The sequence below is a fragment of the Camarhynchus parvulus genome, chromosome 9 (assembly GCF_901933205.1).
Source record: "Camarhynchus parvulus chromosome 9, STF_HiC, whole genome shotgun sequence".
Classification (NCBI taxonomy): domain Eukaryota; kingdom Metazoa; phylum Chordata; class Aves; order Passeriformes; family Thraupidae; genus Camarhynchus; species Camarhynchus parvulus.
In genome coordinates this window covers 11,257,464-11,279,215 of record NC_044579.1, presented here as the reverse complement: position 1 = coordinate 11,279,215, position 21,752 = coordinate 11,257,464, and the positions used below count along the sequence as shown (strand labels likewise).

Here is a 21,752-nt window from a genome sequence, read left to right as displayed (position 1 = left end):
ATTTTGCTGAGTTTAGTGACAGAAACTGGAAAGTACTGTGACACTGGGAAATAAACGTCTTGCCTCTGCCCGTGCACTTCTGTGCACTGAGTGACTCCCGAGGGAGCTGAAAACGCTCAGCACTTTGCAGCAGGATTTCCCACCTCCACACCTGCGTGACACAGTTGGAGTGTCCTCCAGGATCCCGCGTGTGGCTCACGATGCTCCGACCTGCTCCATGCGTGACTCACTGCAGGTGCAGCCGCAGCCAGCCATGTGCAGCATCTGCTGAACACCTACAGCCACAGTCACTGCATGGCAGAGTTAGGGTGTTTGGCCAGAGGAAACACTCTGGGTCTTCAAGGGCAGTAGCTCCTTTCACAGTTGCAAGTGATGTTATTCCTGAGCTTCCCAGTTTGGGTGGATTCAGTGAATCACTGTAGTGTGTTGAGCTATTAAACTTATGTCGATAGTGATGCATTTAATTTGAGACAGTCAAATTACTTCATCTTAACTCCAAACACCCTGGAGAATTTGGCAACTCCTGGCTGGGAAAACAACCCCAACATTTGTCTCCCTCAGCTTTTCATGCCCGAGTTCTGTGCTGATGCCTGTCACCATAGTAATCTGCATGGAGCTTGCTGATTCTTGTGCAGATTTATTACAAGCCTTTATTAATTCTGTACTTCTGAAGGAGGGATTTTGGTGCCCTTCTCTGTCTACAAAATTTGTGTTTGCAAAATTTGGCTTATCGAGTATTCTGGAACCCATCCTTTTTAGGGGAGGGGAACTGCGGTTTCTGCAGTGGCACTTAAAATGCAGAGTTAATCTAAGTAAATTAGGAGCAGTTTATGCTCTGACTTGCATGCTGGGCTTGGTGTGCTAAGGATTTGAGTGCTGGTTAGGTGAGTCATAAATCAGCCTCCCATTATGACAGCTGCAGCCTGAATGGGGGAAAATAAGAATAATGGAATGTGTAAATTCCAGGCTAAAATGTTTAATTGCAATAAACAAATGTTTGAAGAACATTTAGGTGAAATATGCTCCTGAGATGTATTACATTTCCCGTGTTTGCAGTCACATCCTCAGCAAAACTGTTGCACAGGCACAGAAGGGAATCAGCAGTGTGCTGGGTTGGTTCAGAGGAGAGCTGGAGATGCTTCCTCCCTCAGCAGACCAATGTCCTTAGGAGGTGCCAGAGGGACTGTTCTGGGAGCCTGCTGCTGGCATCTCTCACAGCCTTGCTCTGCTCAGACCAGACAGAGGCACTGAGCTGCAGTGAAAGAGGGCAAACAAATGGGCAAGTCTCCTGTGGAAATTCTGCAGTAGGTGCCTTCCTTGTACCTTATTGCAGGTTGCTGGATAGAAAATCGCTGCTTCCCATCTGAGCTTGCAGAGTCATCTGTTGTTTGACAGCTCGTTGTGCAGAGAGCAGTAAGCCCCTGAGCTTCAGAGTTTATGCCATAACCCACACTGAGTACCACTGGCACCCAGCACAGTAACTTCTGAAGTAGATTTAGAAGCAGTTCTGCACCAGTAACCTCAAGTGGAGGCTTGCGTGCCAACCAAGAGCATTGCTGTGCATTGCAAGAATCCTTGGAGCCAGTGGCTCAAATCCCTCAAAGGTCACTAAGCCCTTCATCTTTTTTAAGAGTTCATTGAAAAGTGGCTCCTCTGAGTTCTGTGCCATTGACTTGGAGAATTCAGATTGAGGTGACTTCTGTGAGTGTGGTTGTGTTGAGTCCTTTCATAATTCCCAGCCCGAGGCAAAGTGGGGACTGGCTTGCTGCAGCCCCAGGTCATGTGTTGCTGTAAGAAGGGGCATTCTGAGAGTCGAAAGAAATGAGACCATATCAGACTGCCTTCCATAGCAGAGCTGCAGCTGGAAGTTGGTGTTGTGCCCTGTTCTTTGCTGCTTCAGAGCAGGGTTTGGAGCAAATTGAGCTACCCTACAGCGATGATAAGAGAGTAGGGGTCCTCCCCCGGGGGTTTAGTGCTGCTGCTTTGCTGATGGAAATAAGCAGGAGTTGGTGCCTTCAGTGGGGCTTTGCTAAATGCTGCATTGATGCATAACTTCATAGCTCCTCTCTGCATTAAGGGGAGTTATTATACTTCTGTGTTCTCCATTTTCCATTTAAGGGGTGAGTTCCTTATTTACCTAAAATAGGAGAGCTAAATGAAAAGGTCATTAAAGAGTGATATTTCTGTCAGTGCTCTTGCTCTTTTCCCCATAGCACACAGCAGATATCTTCAGCAATGCCTGCAGCTTGAGGGTGAGGGACATGACTCTGCAGAGGAGCTGATTTAGCCATGATCCTTTGGCCTTCAGTGAGCATGCCCCTGGAGATCAAGCGAAGTGCATGTGAGCACCCTGCAACTATCATGTCCTTGGCAAGCCCCAGGAGGATGAAGATCACTGTGTAGCTGCATAATAAGGCAGGAAGCACAGCAGCTCATGGTGAACTGAGATGACTTTAAGGCTCAGCAGCAGGACAGCAGAAGTGAATAATGGCAGCATCACATTACCATTTAAGTAGAGACAGGAAGATTAGCAGTCAGATCATGATTTAGTTGGCCTCAGCTGTGCCAGAGGGCTCAGAAAGTTAAAAGCAGGGCAGGCAGAAGTGGTGAGTTTGGCCTGTGGAAAGGGTAACCAAGCAAGATGCCCTTCAGGGGATGTTCAGTGAGTTGTCAGTGGATGACTGCTCTAAGAAGGGGCATTAGGTGACAACTGTGTCTTCACTGAAGGTAAAGTGCCCAGTCTGACAGACGCTACACACTAGGAGAGTTAAAGCTTAGCTACTGCTCTGTGTTATTGTTCTGTTCTGCCCTCTGATGTTCCCATTGTGGTGCTTCCTGAGCATGATCTTCCTTTGCATCTTCCAGAATTGCCACATTGGAAGGAACTGAGCTTACTGCATCTGTATAAAGAGAGTCCACTGAGTTTTCTCCAGTACTCCCCAGCCCTCAACAGCTGTATATGAGCAGCTGGAGCAAGATCTTTAAAGTAAACATCCTGAAGTATAGTAGTATTGCTTATAAAGTGGGGATAAAAATATCCTTTTACATATTGCATGGGAAACCTGGTAGCATAGGGTCATGCACTGGGAGTAGAAGCTGCATGGAAATCTCTTCTGTTCAGTCAGTAGTTTGGGATTAAGGCAGCAAGAACATCTTTCTTAAATCCATTCTGAAGTGCTTGACTTTGTGTTTAGGGAGACACTAAGTTGGTGCTGAAGTCTTGTCCATGTTAGTTCAGTTCCATTTCTGCAGGGAAAGCTGCTTCTGTAGCAGAAGGGAAGTGCACATGGAGGAGCCTGAGGGGGAGGAATAGGTTTATCCCAAGTGTGTTATGCAGTATTGCACCTTTAAAAGCAAGAGGATTTGAGTCCCATTTGCTTTACAAGGCTGAGGCTAGAGAGTAGGTTTGTTTTGCGATAAATTCTAAGAATTACAGAAAAAAAAATGCTCATAGCAGAGTTTTTGCTTATCTGTGCTGCATTTTTCCCCTTTATTTTACCGTTTGATTCTTTCTCTTATTGACTATAGCCTGGAGCAGTACCACTGAAGGAAATACAGACAAAAGTATAGAGATTGTGGGGTTTTATTGTATTTTTCCCCCCAGTACTCCAGTAAGCACTGTCAATAATATCTGCTGGGAAGGGTGGTTCTCTTTTTATTGCAAACCTGGAAAGTTCTCAGTCTATTTCATTGTCTTTCTGTTCTGAGTTACCAGGGTGTCTCAGCATCCTTAATTGACAAGGAGACTTACTGGTTTTGAGGGTTTTTTTCTATAAACTGAGGTTTTCAGCACAAATGCTGCAGCATAAGGGTTAGCAGTGCTGGAAGACTGATAGATTTGCTCTGTAGATGAAAAGAAGTGATGTTAAAATATATGATATGACAAAAGTAGGTCTCTTAAAAGTCGCATGCAGCATTTTACCTCTGGGCTAGCAGCAAAATTCCTGTCCTCTGATGATACAATTTTCTCTTCTGGTAATAGTTCCACACTGAGAGGGGAAGATGAGTAAATCCTTGCTCCTTGTTAGAAGTTGTCTCCACCTAAAATTTTGTCTGTAGTCCTTCAGCCACACTGCTTACTGTATGAATGGCAAATCCCAGTACCTCACTTTATGCTCAGACATAAGACAAGATGTTCCCTGGTGGGAAGCAGCTACTCCAGCAGCTGTTGTCACCTGTGCCCCTGTTTGTGTTTGAGCTGCTTCCTTTGCAGGCACTGGAGAGATACTGGTGGTTTGGGGACCCTTTGAACCTGGCCTGGCCAGCCTGTGGGGGTTTGGGGATGTGAAGAGAGATCAGTTCAGGTGGAGAGAGGGTTGTACTGTGTGAGACAAATCACCCATTGCTCAGGCAACTCCTCAGCCCTCCTTGTGCTAGAGGAGAGAAATCAGTGCTGGTGTGCACCTCCTGGCTGCTTCTGTGTTTTGTTAAGGTTGCTAAAGGTACCTGAAAGTGCAGCTTCACTGCTGTAGAAAGAGACCCAAGGAAATGAACAAACCAGGGAAGGAGAGACCTGTGTGTCTCCAAAAGGCTCTCCAATCCTTTGGTGTCTGGAAGAGGCATTTTTTTGCTACAGGATATCCTAAATGAGTGTGGGCAGGGATGTTCCTGCAGAAGAGGATCTGTGCAGTGAGGAGAGACAGGAGCTCTGCTGCTTTCAGACTGTGTTAGGGCCAAGAGGAATGTGTTTTTTTGTATGGCTGAGAACTCTGCTTCACTCCCGTTGAGTTGTACTTTTGAGTTTTGGTGTGAGCTTCAAAGTTCAGCAAAACCAGGTCATGTAACACAAGATCTCCCCTCCACCTTGTCCCTAGGTAGGCAATGACTCAGAAACAGCTGGCATTATGAAGAGGGCAGTTGTTAAAGCTGATCAGGTGTCTGTCAGGTCAATAAGAGAAAGGAACCTGAAAGGGTTTATCCTGTATTTGCTATGGTGATACAGCCTTCTGGTGCAAGTGTTTGCATCTGTAGAAAGGAGGCATCAGGGGATCTTGGGTGCTATTCTGATAAACTCTGAAAATGTCATAAGTTATTAACAGCAAGCAGATTTGGTCAGTGTTTTACAGTGTATTTTGTAGAAGTGGGAGAGATTTTCCTGTTCCAAAATTATTTGCATGGTTGAAATATAGTTTGCATCCCTAAGAAGGAGGAAAAGTTGCTGTTCTAATTCTATCCTGTAGCTAAGTCATCTTCCAAAGTAAAGAGATAAGGTCAGGGTTGTTTTCTCTCCCCTCTTCAGAGAACTTTAAGACAAGACCTCCCCACTTCTCCAGCACACAGAAAACCTCAGACTGCAGGAGCATCTTGTAAATCTCTCCTTCTGGGAGCTCTTCCATTTCATGCAAAGTACTTCAACATTAAAATTTAACCAGTGAGTAAAATGAAGGCTAAGATTCATTCAGGGACTCAAATGTAGGTGTCTCATATCAAAGAGTGCCTATTAGTGCCTTTACTATTGTGGTATTAGATAAAAGGGAGGAAGGGGACAGACTTGAGGAGGATGATGCAGGCATCTGTGCCTGAGAATGCAGCTTTTCATTTCCTCTAGCTTTGATCTGCTTTTCTAACGAAGAGCAAGTTAAATCAAGCTTCTATATTCACCAAAACAGGTAATTCATTTAGGTAAGAAGAATGAGCTAAGTGTTTTGCTAGGTGTCATTTTGACCTATGTTGGCTTGACCAACACTAGCTCTTAGTAGATGACCAGTACAATTGTACTAATTTACTGTCCCAGCATTGAGAGTTGCTGGGAGAAAGCCTGACTGCAGCCTACGACACTCACTGCGCTGAAATCACTTCTTTTTTAAGGCAGCACAGAAACCATCTGATGTGATTTATTCAGTGGCTTTTGTAGCTGTGAGAAAGTACCTGACATTCCCCTGGCTAGGGTAGGGATTGCTGAAACTAAAATCCTTTGCACCTGCAGCCTATCTTCTTGTGAGATGCCTGCTGCTGTCAGTGCAGGAGAGCAGGGTGAGGGTTCCCCAAAGGGGAGTCGTGCAGGGATGCAGCGCGAGCGGGGCTCGGGATGGGAACATCAACACACAACGTGACCACGGTTATGTAACAACCATGGCTTATTAAACAGCCTCACCAGAGGCATGAAAGGCAGGAGCCTGACGAGATTTTGGTATGCTACGCTGGATTCTTTCCTGCCCATTGAGCCAGCAATAATTGGGGCTTATTTATTTACTTTTGGAGGGTGGTCACGTAAAACCACAAAGTCCTGTCGCACAAGGAGGATCTCCTCCATGCAGTGAGTGTGTCTGCTCACATGCAGTCAGCTCACTTGTGTTCCAGCAGCAATGCCTGTGACAAATTTTTAAACGTGCATGATTACAACTGAATTTGGTTTTGGCCACTTAGTTTGTGTTTGATTGGTAGGGTGACAAGGAGGCAGGTGGTAAAGCTGCACACCTCTGTCATGTGAAGTTCAAGCTGGTTTTACTTTTGTTCATGTTTTCTTTTTACCCTTCAGCAGGAAGGTATAAAATGTGGTAGAGGCAATAGGGAAGAGCCAGCTAGGGCATGGCTGGCTCCCGACACACAGGGACTGGGAAAGGTCCCTGTTGGAGACAAAGATTCTAATCTGCCAGAGTGTGTGGCACATGTTTTAGGAGGGGGGAAAACATGCAGGATTTTAAAACAGAGGTGGTCTGAGGTGCCCATAAATGTTTCAGAGGTCAGTTTTGGTAATGTCTTGTGTCTGTTCCTTTCCAAATTTTTCTCCCCAAATCCCACAGAGTTGCACTCACATGCAGCTCTGATTCAGCACTCAGTTGCTCTGGGTCTACACCACTGTAATACCAGTGATTTTAGTAGCTTTTCATTGGCATAAAACTGGCACTGCATGATAATGACTCAAGCATACAAAAAGCAAGGTGGTTGGCTTCAGAAGCAGAATAAGAAACAATGGGCACATTCTTTGCAACAGTGCTAGCAAATGCTCTTCTGAACAAGTGGCATATTCTAAATACATCAACTGTCTAAATACTTCCATTTGGTAGGTAACTTTCAGAGAATTGATGTTCCATAATCTGTTTCTACTGCACCAAGTATGCATTTCATTTTACCTGCTCATCTGATCTCAATTGTATTTGCCTGTCTGTGTATTATATGTGAATATTTTACAGCCATGCTTGAAAGGAATCACTGAAAGCAGTCTTACCTGCCAAGCACTTCTACATTTACTCAGGGCTTAATGGGGGACAAGCAAATTGGGTCTTGTGCTACTCAGTATATCTGGTAATAATTATTATTTTTATTTTGCAGAACCCCAGCTGAAAGGAATTGTGACAAGGTTATTCAGCCAGCAGGAATACTTCCTGCAGATGCACCCAGATGGTACAATTGATGGGACCAAGGACGAAAACAGTGACTACAGTAAGAAAAATTAGCCTGTTTTGCAACCCAATTACAATCAAATGCATCACCTAGTGGGTCTCACTTGTGCAACTTCATTTTTGAAAGGATCAAATTAGGAGGAAGACAGCTGTTTTCTGCATATTTTTTTCTCTCTATCTGTCCCCTTTAAATCTTGCCAGTATAATTTCATATGTTTCCTCTCCGATCTTCTTCCCTCCTGCCCCGATTCTGTAACTGCCATCTGGGTGGGGTGGAGAATAAAACCCATGATTTGAATTGCTGCCAGAAGAGAAAGGAGATTATATTTATACACATGCCACGTGGGTAAAGGATACGGGGAATTCTCTCTCCAAGGAGAAGAGGAGAAAATCGTTTTCACTATTTTAGCCTCAAAAATTCAGCAAGCATCAGGAATTTCTAGGCTGGAGAAAAGCAGCTGTTCACTGAAGTCTCGTGCTTTGAGGCTGGTGTAAGGGCTGAGGGTATCAAACGACCTTGTCAAAGGAGGTCATCTTCCAAAACTCTGTTCAAAAGGATTGGGTTTGTGCGGATGACAAAGGGCAGCAGAGCCACACAGTTTAAAAGCCATGGCCATGTGCAGGAGCCATACTGGTTTAAATGCATGCAAAGCAGTAGTCAATTTTCCTTTTGAAGAGGAAGTTTTGTCAATGCCAAAGCTCTTTAAAAGGTTTAAAAGGGTGTAGAATATTTTCTGCAGCATCTCTGCATTTCATAGGCATCAGAGTGCTGTCCATGAGTGGGCAGTTAAGCTCAGATCCTTGCTGCCACAAATTGCATCAACAGGGTAGGATTCAAGTCTTGCTTTTTCTTATCTGTGTTGGTTTGGAGCTCCCTGCACCACTGCTAAAGGGGTATTTAACCTGGCCAGCTTGGAATTTGGCTTCCCTGTCATTATTAGAGGTGAACAAATGTTAATCTGTGTGGTAGGGTTGATGGAAGCAGACTTCATGTGCTTTGTGAAAGGAGGAGCCTGCTCGATTTGCAGACAAATTTTGGTCTAATTCAAAGAAGCTCCTGGCTGGATTGAAGATGGCATTCCTCCAGGAAGGCAGGGCCTGGGCTGCAGGTGAGGGATATCTGTAGGGGTGCAGCATTGACATTGTGCTGTGGAGGTGCAGGGTGGCTGCAGCCCCACATCCTGGTGTGTACCCCATCCCCAGGAAACTTCAGGGTGCTGTAGTGAGGAGCATGCTGTGTTCTGGGGCTGCCCTGCTGCAGGCAGCTCAGGGCTGGGGGTCCATACAGGAGAGAGGAGCTGTGGGAAGATGGTGACTGAAATTGCAGGTGACTGGCAAAGCCCTTGTGGAATGACCCAAGAGGCTTCATCCACCAGAAATATGGCCTGTATCAAATGCAAATGCCAGGTTTTGGGCCTTTTTCATACACTCATATTGAACAAATTAAATATTGCAAATTGCAGTAAGACAACTTCTGACGTATGTGTGGAGCAGGAGAATCTGTGGACTTAGACACACACACACTTCTATGCTCAGAGACTCAGGAGGTCTCCTTCAAAAGAGTCTGGCCTTGAGATAATCTCAGACAGACACCAACACATGGGGTGAGTTCAGTGGGCTGTATTAGCTGCTTTTTAAAGGAAGAAGACCTGGGGTGTTCTTAAACTGCAGAAAATCCCATTGGAGGCCTATTTGTCAAAAACATGGGAAGATATGCTAGAGATGACAGAGATTAATTGCCCTCATCTATCATGGAGGACTGAACAACAAAGTAATGGGCTTAAATGGGAGCAGGGATGAATTAAGGTAAACAGCAGAGAAATGTAAGAGCAGTTCCGCAATATTTCAGAGTGACAGGGGAGATGAGGGAAGCTGCTGCACTCTCAGTGGTTGCAGGGAAACCTCCTGAGTTCCAGTGTCTGGGGTTGGGTCCCCATTGCCCAAAGAGCTGTGATTTATTTATCCCCCAGAAATGTCAGAGAGGAGTTTGGCCAGGTGCTGAGTACTTGAGAGCTGCTTCCACCCAGTGTTCTTAACTGGAAATAGATGGGCTGAAGTACAGTTCTAGAGTGTAAATTTATCTGGTGAGATGGCAGCCTTGCCTCAGCAGCTTGGTGGGACAGGAGGCATCTGACTGAAGTGTGCCAAGCCACTGGCTCAAAGTCAGAGACTATGCTGGAAAGTTTAGGCAAGTTTTTGAGAGAAGACTGAAGCCAAAGAATTCCCCATCTTCTGATCTCAGGGGATCTCAGGGAAAGAATCCAACCTGATAATATTTGGCTTCTGAAAATGAAATAAGGACTATGCTTTATTCAATTTTACATAACTTTTTACCACATGATCTCATCAATAAAGCTTCCGTGTGAATGAACATCTTAGAATATATAAAGCTTCCAGTTACAGCTTTGAAACGAAATCGCATTTTGCACTTTGGAAGTGCCAAAATAAAGCTGATTTCCTTGTTTCTTTTCTCTTCCTCCAAAAAAATCTCAAATTTTGACCAGAAGAATGTCCAAAGTTACTTGTCTAAGTGAACAGCTTACAGACTTGCTTCACTGCAGTTTTCTGTTTTAAAGTGCTTCTGCACAAGATTCCTGACCAGCCAGTCAGAAGTGTGTGCAAGAGTAGAACTCATCCAAGACTAGATAAATAATGTTTTCCCATCCCTGAAAAGCGCTTGGTTAACTTGCATCCACGGCAGGGAAGAGCACTCTGAAGGGCCACAAGAGGATCCTTCCCACCCTAGATGACCATCTATTCTCCACACAGAAGTCATCTTAGCACAGTTAAACAGCTGGTGAACACTGTGTTCCATACATTGCTTTGTGTTCTGTATCCCCACACTGATTATTCAAATTAGCATTGTGAAAGAATGCATAATTTTCATGGAATACATTAAGTTGGTTTACTCTGACAAAATAAATGTTTAAAATGAGACACGCCATGTCCCTCAGATACATCTGATGGAATTAAAAGTTCTAATAAAAATCCAGTTATTTATGCTAGAGGAACTGCTAATATTTAAGCAATTTTAAAATTAATTATCTGTTGCCCATTTTATGTATGTTCTTGAAGCTGATGGCATTTATTTTCCACCTCCTCTCACTTAAAGAAAAAAAAAAACCCAGAAGCCAAATTCTAATGGCATTTGAATGGGCATCCAGCCAGCTTCCCAGGAGCCAGCACTTGGGACATCTGTTCCTTCTGCCATGCTGTTAGAGACGTGCCATCTCAGTGTAAGCAAGGGGGCACATTCCCTGGCTACTGCCATTGGCATATGTGAAGAGTTCTCTTCCCACTGGATTGTATTTTCATGGTGTATGGCCCCTGTTTGTGCTCCTCCTGTGATGTATGAGCCCCAGCTTGGGGCAGTATCTTTTCCTTCCAGCTCCAGTGATCTCAAGTGGCCTTTCAGGGCTCACTGCTGCTGTCAGTGCTTGCATTGTTACTGCTCTCCCTGGGCTGAGCAGGGTAATGCCCCTCCATAGAGCAAATGGACTTCCTTGTCTGCCCACACAATCCTGCTGAACATCTGAGAAATTTTGGCAAATGAACAGTACAGCAAGGATAGGTGAACTGGACTGACCAGGTGGAAACAGCCCAGCATATCTAGGATATTTTTTGGGGCTTTCCAGCCAGAAACACCAAAAGGTTAAAGAGGCTTGCATTCCAGCATCCCACTTGGGTTATCTTCAGCTGTACAGAGCCTTGTTGAGTTCTTTCAAACATTTCTAGCAATGAGCTATTTCATAACCTCTCAGATTCCAGTGCTGCACTATTTTCCTTGTAGACGATTTTCTTCATATTCAGTCCTCATTTCTATTTGAGGCTTTTGTCTAGTGCCTCTTGTCCTTTCATTGTGTTCCTCTGAGAAAAATCTTTGCCTTCTTTGAGAAAAGCAAATGCAGTTCACTCTGTTTCTTCTTTCATTATGTGTTGCACCAGAGCCTCTTGATCATCTCAGCAGCCTTCCTCACTCCCTTCAGGACCTTAATCCTCACCACCTCATGCACTGAGGCTGCTCTGGCCCATTGTATCCTCCATCAGTTCTTTGTTATTCACCTGCAGCACAAATGTCTTGCTCAAGAACAAATCACCTGTTATAAATTACTTTAGCTCCTCTGACTTGCTGCTGTTTAAAGCTGAGCATATGGAGCACACCTTGTATATGGCAGGTCTTGCCTGACTCTTCCATTTCCGTAGATAACTTAGACCCATAGGGAATCATGCATTCAGAATTTAGCTGATAAATTACCATAACATAACAGTGACAATATACTCATGCATTTAGGACTGGAGTGTGCTAGAAGTAGTAGGGTCAAGGTGTAAATACCACTGGTTGAAGATGGTAAGATATAATGAAAAAAAAAGGAACAAATATTCAACATTTTCAAGTTTTTCCCTTTTGCCTATGAAGTAAAAGAGCATGTTCCTTCCATGAAGCTGCAGATGGCATAGAATATGTGCCATCTGCAGAAGAGAAACAATTTTAAAAGCATTTTTTAAATTTTCTGTTTCTCACATCAACACACCCAGTGTGCAGTTCTATTCTACCATAGCTAGTCCTCTTTCCTGTTTTCAAATCTGCTGTTTCAAATGAATCAGATTTTTTTTGAGACAAGAAATGATACATCTTGGTTTTGAGGTTAATTGAGGGGTTTCCCTCCATTTTTACATTCTTACTTTTAAGCTTTTAAATCTGTTCAAAATATGAAATACTTATTTGGAAGCATGATAGTAAAAGGCATCAACTTCTACAAAGGTATTTCTAGATTTGAGTGCAGACATTGCTCTGGGAATTTACAGAATCTTGATTGACCCAAACTACTGGGTTTTTTAATAGAGGAAGATAATTTGCTTCCTAAAACTTCTTTTGGCTGCCAGTTACCCCTGTCAGCGTTCTGTCCTTATGCTTGCCTACCCACTTGCTCCCCTTCATTAGAGGAGGAGATGCTCTGCCATGGGTGCAGCAGGGTCTCAGGGGGTTTGGGAACTGGCCACGGTCCTCCTGCTGTAGCACAGCACAATAGGACTGTTCCTTTGCTTCCTTTGCATGTAGAGGTGGAAAGAGATTTGGAAACACGTGGGTGCTTCCAAGTGGAACTTCTCAACCACTAATTCTGGGTGTTATCACCTTGCTGCCTAATGAATGCTTTGAATGGTCTGTCACAAATTTCCTATGCAAGACAAATTGGCTGTAGGAAATGAATGATGATGCCCATTTTGTTTCATTATTAGCAGTAATATGCTCCATTTTTCAGTAGGAGGAAGAAATAGGGAAGGGGAATTGCTTATAGACTTGTTAATTGCAGAAGGTTTTAGACCTTCATGGTAGGGAGAAAGGGATAGGCAACACTTTTAGTGCTGAGTAGTTACTCTGGGATGTGTTTGTCTTGTCTAGGGACAGTACCAAAGTAGCACTGTCCTTGACTCCAGTTATTCACAGACCAATACCCAGCCTGGACTGCATTTTCTGTATACATCTATTGACATTCTCCCCCAAAAACACACATACAGGCACTGGATTTGGTAAGACTTCAGCACATGCTTTGATGTTTTATGGAATATGGTGCATAAAAGCACAAGAAGAGGCTGAGATGAAGGTTTTTTCACTGGACTTGAGGTGCCTCCTCAGTTTTAGGCAGCTCATTGAGGGGAGTCATCCACTCTTCCTTGGGAATTAAGTGAAGAAAAAATTATATTAATGTGCACTGGAATTTATTGATCTTCTTTTGGAGGCAACCCTGAAACCAGCCCAGCCAAGGCGCCTGGTAGATGTCCTGTGCAAAGTGGCATTGCATATTCTTGTTTCAGGACTGTTGTGTAGGAAGAGACCTTGAGTGAAGTATTTCCACTGTGTTTGTGCTTATACTTCTGCCTGACCCTCTGCCCATCTTTCCCTATCTTCAGCTTCCTGGGATGAGTTCTAATTAGCTCTTTGTGAGCTGAAGCACAAGGGATCCTGCAACATCTAAATACTCTTGTCCTATAAAGCTCAGTAGAAACAAAGCCATGCTAATGCTTCAGTGCTCAGTCTATCAGTGCTGATAATAGTCTCCTCTTAGAGCCCATGCTGTTAGAAATGTAGCAAAAGCCTGACAGTACATTAATGTATATACTCATGGGGAGAGTCTTTCAATGAGATACAGGGTCTGCTGGGTGGGAATCAAGCAATAAAGTAATTAACTGAGAGGAAGTGCTTGCAATGCTTTAATCAATAAGACTGCAGTAAAACTGAATAATGGAAGATCTTGACCTCTTCTGTCCTCTCCAGTGCTGGTCCTGAATGGGGAGCCGTGCTGATGTCCCAGAGTGAAACACTATCTTTTCTTGAGTTTCTTCGTTCCCTTGACAGCCCAGGATCACATGGGCAAACACACAGTCAAGTTAATTTGCATTCTTCTGGCCATGGTCGCTGTCTGTGCACTCTTTTACCATATGGCAAATGCAGGAAAGTGTGACTAGGCTCAAATGTGTTTCAAGGGGAGCTAAACTGAGTTGTGGTGTTGCATTTGCCACAGGCAAAGTCTATGTGCAGTTGCCCTGTCTCAGCTGGCCCTCAGAAATCCATCACGATGCTCTTGCTTGGGAGCAGGGATGAGCCCTTGGAATTGCAAAGGCAGTGATCAGACAGACTGATGGGTGTGTTAAGGCATTTGGGAGGCAGCCAAACTCAGTACTTTTAAAAATTTCCTTTCACTATCAGCTCCATGGCTGCAGTCCTTCCCTGTAACTGGAAGCAGGATGCTTGATCCTAGTGCAGTCACTTTTGTGAAGAGGCCGGAGTGGGGTGGGCTGGCCCTGGGGCAAAAGCAGCAGTGGCCGTGTAGGGTGACGTGTCCATAACATTTGCTTTTCTTTTCTTTCCACAGCCCTTTTCAATCTAATTCCTGTGGGTCTTCGCGTGGTGGCAATCCAAGGGGTGAAGGCAGGTCTGTACGTTGCCATGAACGCTGAGGGATATCTCTACAGCTCAGTGAGTACTTTGCACTGTTGGGCTCCTGGAGTTTTGTAGGTGGGAGGAAGCAGACTGCGCTGGGACTTCCAGCTTTTGCTGAAAACAGTCATGTATCAGCAAACCTTAAAAAGCGGCAGCGTGGGGAGCTGCTGCAAGGCCGTGCAATATTCACTTAGTAGTGTCTCCATGGAGATTCATGGCAATATTTCCTGACCTGTGAAGATACATTTTCGGTTCCTTTAAGTGTGTATTTAATGTAGGTCACGTTGTTGAGGCGTTGTATAGAGTTGGCTGGTCATATTCTGATTTCTCATTTGTGAAATGGCATGGACTCACTGGGATTGCTTCTGAATTGCACCCAGATAACTGATCATAGGTGGTACCCCAATGGGTCATACTCTGCTTTTGACTGCAGTGTAAATCCTCAGCAATACCCTGACTCTCTTAAAAGGGTTCTGGACTGTTCTGTTGGCAGAAATTCCCTGTATTTGTGTGGTCTTTTTAATGCACATAAAAGATAAGTGCAGCAATTTTTGCCGACTAATTCCTGTATAACTTTCTTAGATGGCATGAAAGGGCATGAGGTTATTCGTAAGATTCTCATTTAAAGTAAGTAATTGATTTTCACAGTGAATAATTGATTCAGTGATTTATGAAATATGGCAACCCTTTGCCAGAATTTTTATGCTTCAAATAACTTTGTTCTAGTTCTACATAGTAAAAAGGGATAGTTAATAATACACTTCTCATTTCTGTAGTTATGATAGCTTTACAGTGCATAGCCAGATTCTAATCTCATCTGCCTTTGTGTAAATTTGCAGTGCAGTAGTTCTGCTCTTGTCTGGGCACTTACTTTTGCTTCAGAAGTGTTGTGAGCATGACGATGGGACCACTGAAAGGACAGCAGTTTGGGTTGCTCTATGCAATTTTTCCTAACTTTTATCTTCCATCTTTGTTCCTGGTCAGTTTTATACTGGTCACATGATTGAGATTTCCCCTTTTCCCTTGGGATGTGACAAGGCTCTGTCTCCCCAGCAGCTCAGAGTAGGAAGCAAGTGGAGGTGTTAGTATGCCTGGCGAGGTAGGTCTCAAAACTGGCTGCTTGTCAAGAAGAGACAGAGAGATCAGTCTGGATCTCTGTGCATGCCAGACGCTTCCTGCTCTTTCATAGCCCAGTAAACATAATTGACTGCTTCTAAATAAATTAAATTGGTTTACTAACAATGAAAACTTCCTCTCTTTGTAAAGCTATCAGAGTCTTAAAGGTAATACCAAGCACAGCGTGATGCTGCATTATTGCGTGTGTGTCCCTCTGGGCACATTGTCAGGGGCTCAGGACTGATGCTTTGCCCTGTTTTTGCAGTGCAGAACACGGTTCTGGCCCAGTGCTGAGGCTCTTTGTACCATCAGTATCCTGTAAAGGAGGATTGCAGGAAATCAGAGGGTATCATAGGACCACAGCCAGCCAACGGGGTCCTCTTGGGCCAATGAGTAGTCATTGTTTTCTGAATAAGTAGTGTAGGGGAGGGAAAGGTGTGGGTCTTGGGAAAAAGAAGAAGTAGAGAGTTGAAAAAATGATGTTTGACAACTGAGAGACTAGAAGAGATGCAGAGAAAAATCTTCTCTCTCTAGTAATAGTGAGATATGGTATAAAGGGTGGGAGGGACACACCAAGAGGTGGTAGACAGCAGGAGGACCATGCTGTCCAGGAAACACATCTGTTAGTCATTTCAAGTATCCTAAAAGGCACCAGATCACACATGTATTCAAGTGAGGGAGATTTAATGGGCCTGCTTATTTGCAGCAAGTGTGCCTGTCTTGAGCAGGAAGGTTAATCAGGGAAGGCTGATGGGGAAGGATGCACTGTGATGGCCGGTGGTTAATGGAGTGAACCTCATTACATGCCATAGCTTGATGGCACTGAGCTCTGTCTGAGCTAATAAGAGTGAAACTGTTCATTTTATCAATGTGATCCAAGGTTTCTGTTTGCAGTAAATGTGTGATGCTCTACTCCAGGGTGATGGACCTTTTTTGGATAATCTCCTTGTGATGACTGGTAGCTCTGTCTTTGTCTTACAGCAGTAAATTAATGAATTCACTGTGCTTGGGAGCAAACCCCAAAGCAAGAAAATAGAAAATTTGTGGATGAAGTGTGTTAGGAGCAGGGAGTGTGGGTCAGGCTCATCTTAAAGGACAAGGGATGAGATCAGGATGCCATGAAAGAAGATATGTCCTAGAAGAGCTCAACCAGTTTAGGCAGTCTCTTTTGGATGCTGCAGGTTTCCTTGTGGGGTGATGGTCCCCAGGCCATGCTGCCTGGACCTCATTGCTGACCACACCAAGGGACACATTGTCCCTGGTCTTTGCTTAGCAGACCCTAAACTACAACTTTGTACTCTCTATGTGTGTACCTTGTTTTTTTCACTAGCCTTTTTTGGGGGATTCCTAAAAAAAAATGGGTCAGCACAGGTATTCTTCACTTACATGAGCCAATTGATAAATGAATTGCTTGGCTGCCTTCCATGCTGCGTGGAAGCTCTGTAAGGAATTCTTAGAACACCCTCAAGTCCAGGACTAGTTTCAAATAAAATTGTCCAGAGTAATGGTTTTTTTCCTGTTTGTTTGGTTGGTTTTGGTTTGGGTTGGGGTCTTTTCGCTCCTCTTGAACCCAGATTGATGCTGCAACTGCACACATCATCACTGTGGGTTTGTTTTGGGTTTGTTTTGTGGGGTTTGTAGTGATGTTTAATCTCTGCGTAACAGCTGAGGTCTTGGCTGACATCCTCTGCCCTGGATCAAACCAGAGGCTGTTATCAGCCTGGTCTTAAGGATGGCTCGTGCCAGCTCCTTCTGAGTTTGGGCCAATGGGCTCTTGAATGAATGGGCTTAGAATTACCAGACCCTGGAAAAGGTCTTCCTTGTGTTGATTAGCACAAAAGTAGGGCTGAGTAGAGTCCTCTAAAGCCAAATGTGGTGAGACAGCATTTCCTAGAAACTAGCAAGACCTTCTGATGGCTTGGCCACATCGCTGCTTTTAGCGATGAGTTTCCTCATCCCTGCCTCATCTGTTCAGGCAGGGATAGTGTCAGGCTGGGTTGAAGCCAACCATATATTCCTAGCCAGCTTTAGAGGCCTAAATTTATTGGAGGCTAAACCTTCTTTGTTTGGGAAGCAGCTGTTTGGGACTTGTGCATTGCTTACTCACACTAGATACCTGATTTAGTTTCCCCCAGACTAGGTTATTGCTATCTCTGAGGTTGACATGGGAATTAGGTGATAAGCAGACAAGAAAATCATGCTTTGGTTGGAGGCATTCTGCTTTGCAGAAAGTAGGGTGCAAGCCACTGTCTGCATAGCAAGCTTGAAGAGTCATTGATGTGTTCTGTTTGGATTTCCTGGAATGGACAGCAGCTGTAAATTCCCTAAGGGTGCACAAAGGTTTCAATCAGCACCTGTTCTGGGGAGGGTTTGCAGATCCACTAGTAGCATTTGAAGCCAAAGTAAAATGCATAGGATGAGTGAAGGGCAGTGGGTATAACTTAGAGTGCCTCAACACTTGGGAAGAATCTGAGACCCGGGGCTGGTTGTTGTACAGGATTCAGAAACATGGAATAAAGAGGTCTGTCCTGCTCCTGTGAGTTTACAGAATAGTCCTAACAGGAGAAGACTCAGAACATGCTCCCGTGTCTGTCTGGAGTTAATAGTTTCACACCAAATTAATTTCTACTCCTGTGTAACTTTGTGAAGTTTCTCCCCTTGGTTCCCAGCTTTCCCTCTGTTATTCCCTACACAGGGGCATGGGAAAGGGACTGCTTGTGAAGTATTTTGCCTGGGAGGCAAACGTGGTTCTCCTGGAGCAGATCTTCGCCATGGGGCTGTAGAGTCTCCACAGGTCCACCCAATCACTCCAAGTACACTAAAAGTGCATCTCTCAATATGATGATATCTATAATTCAGTGGCATTGCAGCTGGGATTGGTTTTGCCCCAAGTGCAAAAGACTTCTCTTTTAAAATGTATTCTCTCAGATATTCCTTGTTGTTTAACTTGGAGTTCTAATTATTTTTGAAATGGCAAATTGTGATGCATAATTTATTGGGAAGACGTAGAAAACCCTAGCAGAGATAGAGAATACAGAGAAAAAAAATGGGTCACTTACAGGAGCTCACTATGGTTTTTCAGTAAAAACCTATGAGTTTGAAATGCTGAAATTAGAGCCTGAATCACTTCAAAGATTCCTGCTAATAAGGGAATGATTATGCACAATAAAAAAAAAAACAACTCTAAGCAGCATTGAGAAAACCCCAGTCATGCTAAAAGCTCAGTGTGTCTTTGCATTTTCTTTTCCTCTCCTTTTTTTCTGCTTTATCATTTTGCATAATAAACATGTCTTGAATAATAATGAACAAGCATCTGGGGAAGCATGTATATTAACTGTATTTTTAATCTGCTTGCAATGCTATAACTATTTTGCTACAACTCCTCTAGGGTTGCTGCACTCCTGTTTACATCGCTCCAAGGTCAGGGGCTGGAATCAATAATACTGCATTCTCTCCCCTAATAGGCTTGGGGTGTTAAACCTGCTGCTGACAATGCCATTTCTTTAATTCCCGTTTGATCTCCAGTGGTGCTAGTTGATTTGGTCAGAAGTACAGACAGGCCAGGCAGGTATCCTGGACATTTTGCAAACCTTGTAAGAAAGCACACTTGTTGGGGGGATTCCCTAGTTTACAGGCCTCATTAGGAAGCCAGGTCAGTGGAGGGGGAGAGAAATGTCTCAAAGGCAAAGCACAGCATGAGACCGATGTCATGTGCCTTTAATTTCTCTCCAGAGTACCTACTCTTCTTCACTGGCTGTTTAAAGGGACTCACTGAATGAAGGCATTAACTGGGAGATAAAAAGCTCCTCCTGTCCCCTGAATTTTTCATAAATATGGGAACAAAATTAATATTCAAGGAAGCAGCAGTCCTGAGAAGAGCCAGCCCCTGGGAACAGATTCCTGCCCTGCATCGAATGTTCCTAAGATACAGCTCCTGGCAGGCACCCTGGCCATGCCAGCCTTGTAGCATGGAAACTTGTAAATACAGCTCTCATTAATATAGTGGGCCCTTTTCCCCTGGTGAGATGCTGCCATCCATGTTGTTCAGCTTGTCAGGTGGAGGAGAGCAGCGTGGTGCATTTCTGTGGCTCTTTGGGGGCGGGTTTTTCATCTGGCATCCTGCTGAGGGACTGTATTCCCTGAACTTCCCAGCACAGCACTGTGGTACAACTCCCAAAGGGAGGATGGGGCTTTGCACCTTGAATTCACATCTGGAATGAGTTTGATCAGACTTTACTGTTCAAGCAAGAGACCTTCAGAGGAAAAAATCAGTAACAGCAGGGCCTAATCCTGCTTTCCTAGCTGCTGTTGCCTCGTCTTATATGATAGCAATACAAATTATAAAGGGTAAGTAAGCTTCAATAACAATATTCTTCTTTTAGCCTTTGTTGCACAGGATATTTAGGAACATGCAATGGTCTACCTAACACCAGCTGAGGAGCGGGGATGGGCCATTCCCCTTGTGAGCAGTGGTCTGTCAGTGTAGGAATGAATTATGATCTTTTGTTGAAATTTCATTTTGCAAGAAGATTGGGGGAAAATGCTCCAGAGGTGCTGACTCATCTCATTTTGATACTTCCCCAAAGAAACATTACAGATTCCCATTTTGAAAGAACTTCAGAGTTGTTTATATTGCCTTATCATTCCTAATAAAATCAGAACACAATGTTTAGATTTTGGTGGAGCATTTTAATCCCACATGATTCCCTTGAAATGTGGAGGGAGGGTAAAACACCATCAGGGAGGGGTTGCTGTAAATTGAAGGGAATGCAAGAGTAGAAACCAGAGAGATGAACCAGTGGAGGCTGGAATCTCCTGCACAGTGTTTGTTTTGCTGATTTCCTTGAGGCCAGACAGGCCTAGCCCTGGATAAGCAGGTAGGCAAAGCCTATGGAGCAGGTGCAGAGCAGCAGTAATGCTGCATAGAGCTTACCTGTTTTTGTCCTATGTGTTGGGTGTGATCAATTAATCACTGTAGGGGATATGATGAGGTTAAAGCAGAACAGTCAATGGCAATGCAACATCTGAGTTGGATTTTGGAAGGAAACTGTCACGCATGTCTAGACTGAGGACAGCACAGTGTGCAGTGAAGCCCTTGTTTAGCAGAAGTTATGTGCAGGTGGAGCACTTATCCCAGCAGGCAAAAACCAAAAGATGACTGTCAAAGTGTCCTTCTGGAGAGGTGTTTACAGCAGAAGTCCCTTTTGTTGCCATTCTTTTGCATCTTGCTAGCTGGGGGATGCAGGACTGGCTGGTAACTGAGCTCCTTTCTCCACTACCTGATTAATATTTGGCTTTTCCTAAAATTCTCTGGCCTCCTTTCCTTGTTTTTAATGCTATTTATCCAATAAATTATCATCAATTAATTTGTCTATTGTCTGTTTTCCAGAAGTGAAACCTAGACAAAACTCCAGGAATATCCTGGGTTACAGTGAGACTATCATTAACATTTTATTTTGTAGTGAAGGGAGGACAAATACTGTCCTTCCTGAGTCTAGGCCACTGATAAGAAAAGAAGCAAGGAAAGTTTTGAGTGAGGATATGTTTGACTGAAGTCAGGTGTGTGTTAATGAAATGATTTAGATCTCTTTTCCAATAATACCAAACTCAAATACAGAATGCATAAAACTAGGAAATGGTGTGCCTTTTCCAAACAGTGATTAACAGTTCTGGAGGTGAAAGTGGGAGGCTAAAAAGTCCAAGGAAAAAACTTTACTGTGTGCATGTAATTATAACAGTGAGCCAAGTGATAGAAAACTTCAGGAATGGGGAACATTGAATTGTAATGCTATTTTCTAAGGAAAAGGATGAGAGACTAAGTCCCTGGGCTATTTCAGGACAGACTGGCTGAAACAGTGGGGAATGTAGGGTACTGTAGCAGAAAGACCCGGATGGGGAACTTAAACTGTCCCTGCTTTGCTGTCAAAGGGTAATGTCCTGACTAAGCATCTGCAAAACAAAAATAATTTTATTGGGGTCTCTGGATCACTGGAACTCAGTTCAGGTACTAGAGACTTTTGTTACCATGGATCCCAAGACACAGGGCTGGCTTCTGGCACAGGAACCTCCTGGAATTGTTGAAGTAGATGTGCACAGCAGGAGTTAGGAGCCTGGCCTAAAACATGTGTGTGCAATTCAGTGAAGTGCTAGAATTGCACCTTGGTGCTTTTGTGAATCTGTGTTCCCTGGTCACCCCTGTGGCAGAGACACAGGCTGTGAGGAACACCAGCCTCCTCCAAATGCTTCTTCTGGCATCTTTCTGAATGTGACACTCCGTGCTGCAAGGAAAACTCCAAATCTACCCATCTTCTCTTGCAGTGCATGCATCCTTGAAAGGGACCGTGGGCTGGAAG

The 21,752-nt window shown here is 44.1% G+C and overlaps 1 protein-coding gene across 2 annotated transcripts in view; it reads left to right on the top strand.

Moving 5' to 3' along the window:
- FGF12 (fibroblast growth factor 12) overlaps positions 1-21,752 on the top strand; it is a 219,344-nt gene that overhangs the window by 135,165 nt on the left and 62,427 nt on the right. For both annotated transcript variants that reach the window (XM_030954697.1, XM_030954696.1), the window contains 2 exons: positions 7,273-7,383; positions 14,216-14,319. In XM_030954697.1, the coding sequence (XP_030810557.1) occupies positions 7,273-7,383; positions 14,216-14,319 (215 nt within the window). The remainder of the gene's footprint in view (positions 1-7,272; positions 7,384-14,215; positions 14,320-21,752) is intronic.